General features: G+C 39.1%; 1 protein-coding gene across 3 annotated transcripts in view; it reads right to left on the bottom strand.

Moving 5' to 3' along the window:
- Positions 1-475: 475 nt before the first annotated feature.
- Positions 476-9,792, bottom strand: part of DCX (doublecortin) — a 132,428-nt gene continuing 123,111 nt past the window's right edge. For all 3 annotated transcript variants that reach the window (XM_017349815.3, XM_017349813.3, XM_051827263.2), the window contains one exon: positions 476-8,693. In XM_017349815.3, coding sequence (XP_017205304.1) covers positions 8,637-8,693 — 57 coding nt within the window. In that variant the 3' untranslated portion in view covers positions 476-8,636. The remainder of the gene's footprint in view (positions 8,694-9,792) is intronic.

Genomic DNA, 9,792 nt, shown 5'->3' with positions numbered 1-9,792 from the left:
AAAGGATTTAATTAGTTACTTATCTAAAAGAGTGAATAAGATAGCTGTGTGTTCTCTCTCCCATAGAGTAGCTGAACCATCAGCCTACTGAGGAAAAAACTACACTGTTTAAGGAATTGCAGGCAGCAGTTGAAGGTACATTTGAGGGATGTAGAGTATGTGTTGGGCCTCTGAAATCACAATAAGTGACTGACAATGCTGATGACAAAGAATGCTCTTGGCTAATGTATTTTATATACAGGAAGAAGTCATCTGAATCCTGCTCAACTTTGGAAGATCTGAGTTTGTATATGTTGTATGCATGCTGGGCTGTTATTTATGGTGTTTTCATCATACATTGACCCTCAGCTTCCTCATCTGTAAAATTACAGTGTTGGACAAAATAATGTCTAATTTTCCTACCAGCTAGGACAATTTGTGGTTACATGATCATCTGTCCAATAGTTAAAAGAAAAGAGAGGATGCCAGCCAGAAATATTGAAATCAAACTTTATTTTTGGAAAATGACATTACACACATCTTGCAAATGTACACAGAAATGAGAATGCGATGGAGAACAGAGTTTGAGAGCCAAAATGATTGTAAGAGCAGCTCTTTGCTGCCTAGTATTGAATGCTATGAATGTAGCATTCAACAGTTCACAACACCTTACACACATGGGAAACTTCTCTAGACGACCTCGAAGTCCTCTGACCAAAGAAAGCCCTCATCAAATTGTGAAGGAGATGTGGGGAGAGGGATGCTAACAGGCACGGGAATTGTAAAGGGTCTGCTCCAGCTGGTTTATGTGGGCCTCACTAAACATACCAGTTCAAAGGAGAACAGCAAACCAAAAAGGAGAATGCCTTCTGGAAGTACTGCTTTTCAATAGCAGTCTAAGTGTGGACTAGGCATTGCCTGGGAAACAGACAGTAATGTATACGAATCTGTATCTTGTCTTTTCCAGCTATAAACTATTCTAAAGGAGTGGATGACATCCCAAAATATCTATTGTATTTCTCTTCTGCTTGTCTGTTTCCAAACAATCATTGATCATTGATCAAGCAGAGCCTTCTGAGATCTCCAAGTACCCCAAACTGCTACAGAAATAAGGAATATCATTTTCCATTGTCTTTGGGTTATATGTGATTCTGAGAACTAGTCAATTTTGTAATATAATCAAATAGTAACAGACACTCCCAGTTTACCACTGATTTTTATGCAAAGGAGAGTCTTTGATCACGATGTCATTCTTTAAAAAGTGGTCATTAAACGCTGAGAGATTGTTGGGAAATGCCTTTTCCCACTCCCTTTTTGGTTTGTTTGTTTTTTTGCTGACTTTACTTGACAAGAATTATTGGCCCTCAAATCAGCTATTTACAACTATAAGACATCTGGGAGCAGGGAGGAAGAGAGGGCAAGGGAAGTGGGAAGAGGATCCACAAGGAAGAATATATTCTTTTCAGAGGTTAAAATGATTTATTTAAGAAACGAGATGTACAATACCATGCATTTACTCTCCAAAGCTAGTCACTAGCAAGCTAATGCCTCTAACACTACAACCACCAATTACAGCTGTTTTGCTACAGTTACTCAATTCTAACTACAGCTATAGGGCACAAAGGGTGGGCTGACTCCATTTTAAGCTTTATCCCTTTGAAAATGGCCATAAAAGCATTTTCTGTACAAGTTCAATGGCACAAAAAGGTGACCAAAATGTTTTAAAGAACTTACCACAAGTGAAAAATGCAAAATTCAATCAAAACATGCATTAGTTGTGTACAAGTCATAAGGGATCATTGGCTTCAAGCTGCAATATATTACAGGACCATACATTGGAGACATTTAGCATAACCTCTTACTTGGTCAAATCCCTTTAAGATAACTTCTAAAGAGAAGTCATTGGAAACGTTGACATTCCATATGTTATTGCCAAGCAGTGACATTCGGAAGAGCTGTGTATTTTGTTGAATAAATTAGCATATATAAGCTGCCTTCTTTAGGTCCGTTAATTACTGTTACACGGACTGCTTGTATAGGATCATGAACAATTGGTGTCAAAAGCAAATGTTTACGTGAATCTCTCAGAACACAGTGAAAACTACATTTCAATTAAGTGAATGTTCCTTTAAATAAAATGGATTTGTTAAATAACTCTTTTATTTAAATCATGCCCAATTGCCTACCAGTTTAGCTAAAACAATTCAACAGTTGGCAAGCCAAAAATATAAGGCTATTACAGATTGTTTAACATGTAAAGGTAAAACTTAAAAACAAATTGCTCCTCCTGACCCCACCCAGCCAAAGTAAATGACAGAAGAAATTACCTGTGGCCTCTCATTATATTATATTGCAGCTTTTAAAACTATAAGCAATTGAATAAAATCAATTATATTATTTAGCTGATATGAATCCATGGGTGGATTTTTCTGTTCAGCTGATTATTTTTCTGAGCACACTTCACGGCTCCACAACATGGCAGACTAAGAAGGAACCACACAGTATTCTGTACAGTGCTTGGAAGGCAAAGACATAAAAATACATGAACTATATAAAGGAAACTGCTTTAGAGGATTTGTTGAGGCTAGGGTTGAAGAAGAAAGAGACCAGGACCAGATTGATTCTCAACTATACGTTTCTCACTGGCCTGGGGTAGGACCAGGGATGTTTGAGTCTAGAAATAGTTTTTCATCAATTCCAAGGCAAAACAATTGGCTAAGACGACATATGCCCCCTGCCTAGTCAAGGAGGAAGGAAAATATTAAAAGAAAATAATAAAAAGAGGGAGGGAAAATTATGCAGAACAAAGGATGGATGTTTGTTCCATGGAAGAGAGGGTGATTAACACAGAGTATAAAGTAAGAACAAATTTAGGAATTAGGGAGAGAAAGAAAAGACAAAGAGAAACACAGAGGAATTAGAGTGGCAAAAAGCCATTTATCCCTTCAGGTTATTAACTCAGAAATGGGAAATTCCAGTCACTTCAAGTCTTCACCTTAGCCAACAGGGTGCTTTCTCTGACTTCTGTTATGCTGTCTGACCTCTCCAAACCAACCCACACTTCTGATCAGGAGCAGAAAAATTCCTCAGTTCCCAGTAGGAATTCCATACTCTGGATCCCCAGGCATCCAAGGTGAGAAAAAAAAATCACCTCTGATTCCTGAAGATGTAGAAACCAAAAATCTGAGGGATAAAATGTTAACCTCATCAAATGATAGCCGGTGTCACTCTAGCCACACCAAAATGGGAGGTCTGCTGGATCCTTAAGAAGGAAACAAGTGGGAAATACCACCAAGAGTCTGACTATTAAGACCACACTAGGCCTTTGGGGATGATGGTAAGCACTGGGGCCCTGGATATGGGAGACAGAGAGGGAAGCACCTTTTCCTGAGGGAATAGGAGGGGCAATATTCTTCAGCCAGGTATACTAAAAGACACACTGATGGAGAGCGAACCTTCCAGTCTCTGAGTTGAAAAAGTAGAAAGGGTCAAGAGAAGCTGCTAATCTAGTAGGTTGCCCACTGCAGTCAATGCCTGCAGGTTTAGAAATACATTTCTTTCCCTATGCACATGTCTTGTCTGCTGTGTAGTGAGAACTTCCAGCCTTTTACCTATTAGAGAAATGAGGTCCGCTAGCCAGAAGAAGAATAAACTTGGGAATTCATTTTTAAGAAATGATCTACATTGTCTTGGTTCATAACAGGGCCAATGGAGGGCAATCCACTGAGTATTAGTAACACTCGACTGAGTCTGGGCCACCATCAGCCAGAGAACCAGATGGAAATGCCTCTGCTACCAAATGTTTGGTGTGAAGAATCCATGCACTATCCCTGCTCCTGTTGGGCTTACCTGCAAGGAAGGAGAAAGGCTGCATGGTCTCAATAAAGCAGTGGATGGTTTACATATGGGATCCTCTTCATAGGGCAGAGTTAGAGTTGTGACAATTTCTAGAGGTCATACTAGGAGAGAGACCCAGGAAGCCTAGCCCCATTGTTACAGAAAAAAAGGTCCCAAATCATTTCTAACATACTATCAATGACTGGGGTGCAAGTGCTAAAACAAAGGACTCCAGCCTCTTCTCTACTACAGATGAACTCCAAACCAATGATAGTTTACTTAGAAAACTAGTCTGGGCCTAAAAGTCAAACCCTTTAAGGCAGTGAGAGCATTACATGAGGAAAGCTTGGCCATGGATCCAAGTAGCCGTATATGGGCAGGGGCAGGTACAAATTACTGATTTTTTAAAAGAAATACCTAATGCTTTTTTTTTTTTACAAAAAATTGGAGCACTATGAAGGAGGTCATTCAAACCACACTGTTCCTTCACACTGTGCTTCTGTCTCAGGAAGCATCTTCTCACAGATATTTCTGAGGTGGGCTCATCTTTGGGATCCTTTCCATCAGTATGTTAGAGCTCATCTGGAGAAAAGGGCATGCTTGTTTTCCAACTCCAGGAAGATGTGTTTTATTTTTAAAATAATTATTGTTATTACTATTATTATTACAGAAAAAGTAATTTAGAGTCAGATTTGGGGAGGGGGGTTGTTGATCTCTATCCAAAGTATTGAAGGGACTGGGGAAACAGACTCAATTTTGTCTGAAGCAAGCACTGGACTGCTGGTCTAATGCTTGGGCTAGGTGATTCTAAAAAGGATTTAACAGCTCACTCATCTCCATGCCTTCTTCAGATAGATAGTTACTTTAAGGCTCCTTGGCTACTTCTCATTGGGGAGGAGAAGCAGGAAGCAGAGAAAAGTATCGGAGAAGTAGATCTCTTTAAACTGAACTAATGAATACCCCTTAGTTACGAGGAAGAGCCTTTCTATGAGGAAAACTACATGTTCAGACCTCATTGCCCTGTTTTCTGCCCTGGAAGGCCACAGGATCAGTGTACACAAGATGGGTATAGTGGGTAGAGCACACAACTCACTATTTTGGTACAAACAGAAGGAGCCAATGTTTAACATCAGCCAAGGTGCATTTTAGTCACAAAACCCCTTGCTTATATCTGGAAATTGTTCCCATAATGGCAGGATGGCTATGGGGATATTGTGGATGAGGGCAACCACAGCAAGACCAGATTGTTTGCTGTAGCTGATCTCATTCCCATATTTTAGAAGAAATCATTGCCACTGAATTGTAGCCATACTAGTCTTTAAAACGCTGAAAAGCCATCTTAGAATGTCAGAATGAACGAAGCTATCATTCCACTCTTCCTTTCTTCCTTTCCCTGCTCTGGAAATAAGAAACATTCTCCTTAGCCTGGGAACACCAAGTATGGGATGACATGAAATAAGCCGACAGGGAAAACTGGTCATCCTCCATTCCGTTGGGACAAAGCAGGAATTCAGGAGGCTATTTGGAGGGCTCCTCAAGTTGGGACAAAAAGAAAAAATGCCCAGGACCCCATTGTTCCTCAGTGTCTCCCTCTCTTCAGGGACATCTGCAGCCCATGTGGATGGGAACCATGTGAATGCAGAAAGAAAGGGCCGTATTAGGTTGCTGGGTGGATTTCCCGCTGAGATCAGGACAGCAGCATATGGTTCCAAGATGCAACATGACCCTGGGAAAGAATTCTCAGGAGCCTAGTAGAAGGCAATACTGCTTAGTGGAAAACAGCCCTGGAATTAGAGCTAGGAGATGTAGGTTCTAATCCCAGCCCTGCCCCTAGCCAGCTGTGTGACCTTGGGGAAATTACTTTACCTCTATGTCTCCATTTCCTGGCTTGAAAAATGAGGAATTTAGAGTAGATGATGTGATTCTAAGGTTCCTTCCAGCTAGAAAATTCTATGATTCAATCTAGGCTAATACTAAAGTCTGTGAGGACACAAAGCAGTCATGCTAATGGCTATCCTTTCCAAAACAGTGAAGAGAAAATGAGCTTTTCTCTCAATTTACCCCTAGTTAAAACTACTTATGATGTTAGTTGTTCAGCCCAGCCCCTATATATACATTTTCCCCTTCTTTGTCCCTATTTCTATACCCTTAGGGAAGAAAACTCAGGAGGCAGGAACAAGCAACAGATGGATCGTGTGTGTGTGTGAGTGTGTGTGTATGTGTGTGTGTGTGTGTGAGAGAGAGAGAGAGGAGAAAGTACGGGGAATGGTGGCAAATGTTTGCTGAGTGTGCAGAAACCAAAATAATAGGACTGGAGAGGTATGACTGCGTTGAGTGAAACTGGGAATGAATGATGGGTGAAGGAGCTCAGTTACATACAATTTTTTTCCCTTGAAAAAATGGGCCTATTTAAAATGCAAATCACTGGAAGCCTGAATTTTGAACTATTTCAATCCCCCTTGAAGTGGTAGTTTGGAAATATTGTAATTGATTAAAAGAAAGATGTAAAATGTACTATTATCAAAAAAAAGATTACTGGTTCAAAGATCCTTCTTAAAAAATACACCAATTTAGCATTTTCTAGTGGTACATAGAACACAAACAAGGAAATGCTCATGGAGCTAGCCTGGAACCTGAGCATAAGGAAACTGGATAGTTCTTGTCCTGCAGGCCATTTCACTGCTTGTTTTCTCATTTTAAAATGAAAGTATTAGACCTGATGAGGTCTCAAAAGCTATCATGGATTGAATCTTTGGGAGGTCAGACCTGAAGTTTAAAAACAGGTCTCCCACCACTCTATCCCATCTTCTTAATTCCATGTACCGGTTTTTCCTAATTAATTACAAACTATTTGGGGAGGCACTAAGAAAACCCTGAGCTTCTAGAAAGAATAAGGGCTGAGTAAAATGGGCTTCTAATGGTTTTGAAGGAGGGGATAAAAGATATCCTTATAATTTGGGGTTCTCCATTGACACACTTAACCAGAAACCAGTGCTATCATCATCTCACTTCCAAACCAAAAACATTTCTGGTAGTTAAGAACATGTGAAACTTGTCTAGGGGCCTCTGACCTACCCCTTCCACCCTTGGGCTACCCCCTACACAACACACATCAGCAATGTCACCAAGTTGGCACTGACCCATGTTTTGATGTCCTGTAGTACTTCCTAATTATGAAGCAGCTGCAGATGTACACACACACACACACACACACCAAGCTCATTCCATTTAGGGTGGAGGAAGGACTGCAAGTCATTCAGTAGCCAATGCAGTTTGGCTTTGAATGATTCACATTTAAAAATATCTGAATAGTTACAAAGAAACAGGGAAGTCTTCATATCTGCTAAAAGCAAACACAACACTGGCATGCATGGCTTTCCCTTAAATTTTGTTGTCTTTGCCATTATGGGCTATGATTATAGATAAAAAACAGTGCTATGAACCTGTACCTCAACGACTGAGAACTATTTCAAATGATCAGTTCTTAGTAAAGACAAATCCTTTCCAATGTTAAAGACAAGGGAAAGGTTTCCGTGCCTTCAGTATGAAATATTAGGATTGTAGATAAAAAAGAGTTGCTTAAAATATGCCATAACATTTCATTTAAAATATAATTAGAATGTCTGGTCCACACTGAAATTATTAATGTAAGCATAATTGTTAAAAAGCTATCAAAACACTGATTCTATTGAATTGGCCTCTGCTATTCATTTTGTTTTCTCCTGTAGATTTCTGTTTGGCAGTGACAGCATGATTCCTAAGCTACATTATTCTTCTGCTTTTTTTTTGGTAAATTTTCTGCATGTGTTTTTTAGACAAAAGAAAAATCACCAGTTTATAAAAAAGGAGCTTGAAGAGTTTGCTCCTGAAATACAGACATGAGTTTTTATAAAAAGGATATTGGTTTCTTGCTATAAAAAGCGACGGAAAGGTGTCAGACCTGAAAACAAATTCTCACAGTGTTTTCAGTGTTGGCTGTTTACAAGGCATTCAATAGAACAGAGATAGATGGATACCATACAGTTCATGTAATAACTCAGTATGCTAGCTTCCTAGAGGAATCAGATAAACGGAGTCTCTTATTCCAAACTCTAATCAAGTGCTTATTGATTCCAAATTACTCCAGTGGCGAGGATGACCAGGAATTCACTGTGCTTTATAAATGCTACTGAAATGTCTGTGCAGTATTTTCCAATTCTGCCTAGCCCTGTACCATGATCCTAAGCACTTGGTTTCATGGGTTGCTGGTGTTTCTCCCCATTGACAACCAGAATTGGTGCCAGACAACATACTGGGGGCGTTATCAGAAGTGACAACCAAGGCTGGGGAGTTACCTTGCTATCCTCCTGGTATCCTCCAGCTTTCTTGAGATCAGGAGACAAGGAGCACTTGTGTTTGTCACTGTTGTGTCCTCCAATTAGATTCCCCCCTCCCCCACAAACACTTTAAGTGCTACATATATAATAAGAGCACTCTACAGAAGGAAGACTGTAGAGTATGAGCAATGTGGCACAGGGGAAAATAACGAAGACACCTAAGCATTCAGTAGAAAGGTCATGGACTAGCACATTTTGCACCCCTGGAGAGTTACTCCAGAGGATGGTTATCAATCTATCTCTCATAATTGGTAACTGTGGATCAGTGGCCCAGAGGAGAAATCACAGGAAAATAAACCCAACATATTACAGTGTGTTTTGAAAATAATAACAACAACAAAAACTTGAAAGCACCAATAGCCCTGTTGGATTCTTGAACAAAAGTACCCTACTTTAATGGTAGGCTTGGATTTGTACTCTGGACTCTGAACATTCTCTGTTCCTTCACATGGAATCACCAAGTGAGTCTGAGTCATCCAAGGACAGAGGCAGGTACAGATCCTGTAAGAAGAGAAAAGATAAAGTTAATTTTCCTTTTCTGGCCATCTTGAGCTCAGAAATAGTTGTTTTAGTTGTTTTCATTAATAGCTTCTCTAATTTTTTATTTTGAAGCAATTATAGATTCACACGAAGTTGAAAAAAAAATACAAGGAGTTATACTTGTGCTAAGGTAGCCTTTGCTCAGTTTTGCCCAAAGGTAGCATTTTGCAGTTTGACATGCACTCATTTGTGTGTGTATGTGTGTGTACTCCTATGAAATTTTATCACATGTGCATATTTATGTGACCATCACTACAGTCAAGATGCAAAATTTTAGCTCATCAAAGGTCTCCCTTGTGCTACCCCTTTATAGCTACAACCACCCCTTCTCCCATCCCTAAGTCTGGTAGCCAATAACTTTGATACTTCAAGAATGTTAAAAAAAAAAAAAGAATGTTATATAAATGAAATCATACAGTATGTAACATTTTGGAATTGGCCTTGTTTGTTCAGCATAGTTCCTTGCAGATTCTTCAAACTTGCTTCACATATCAGTAGTTTTCTCCTTTATATTACTGAGCAGAATTCCATAGTATGGATATACCACAATATGTTTAACCATTTACCTGTTGAAGGACTTGTGGGATGATTCCAGTTTTGACTGTTGCAAATAAAACTGCTGTAAACATTCATGTACAGGCTTTTGTATGAATGTAAATTTTCATTTCTCTGGGTTAAATGCTGAGTGATAAAATTGTCGAGTTGTATAGTAATTGCATATTTAATTTTGTAGGGATTGTCCTACTGTTTTCCAGGGTGGCTATAAAATTTACATTCTCACTATCAAAGTACTGGTGGTTCAGTTATTCCACATCCTCCTGAGTATTTGGTGTTTTCACTACCGTTTATTTTATCCATTCTTGCTAATTTCTAGTGACATATATATCATTATAGTTTTAATTTGCATTCCCCTGTTGTTTAAAGACATTACAAATCTTTTCATGTGTTTAGTTTACATCTGTATTTCCTCCTCTTCAATGAAATGTTTTTTATGTTCATTTCCTAATTGAATTTTTCCTACTGTTCAGATTTTTAGAATTATTTTCATGTTCTCTAAGTA

The sequence above is a fragment of the Oryctolagus cuniculus genome, chromosome X (assembly GCF_964237555.1).
Source record: "Oryctolagus cuniculus chromosome X, mOryCun1.1, whole genome shotgun sequence".
Lineage (NCBI taxonomy): Eukaryota > Metazoa > Chordata > Mammalia > Lagomorpha > Leporidae > Oryctolagus > Oryctolagus cuniculus.
Note: the sequence above shows the minus strand (reverse complement) of the source record. Positions and strands in the feature narration are given on the sequence as shown.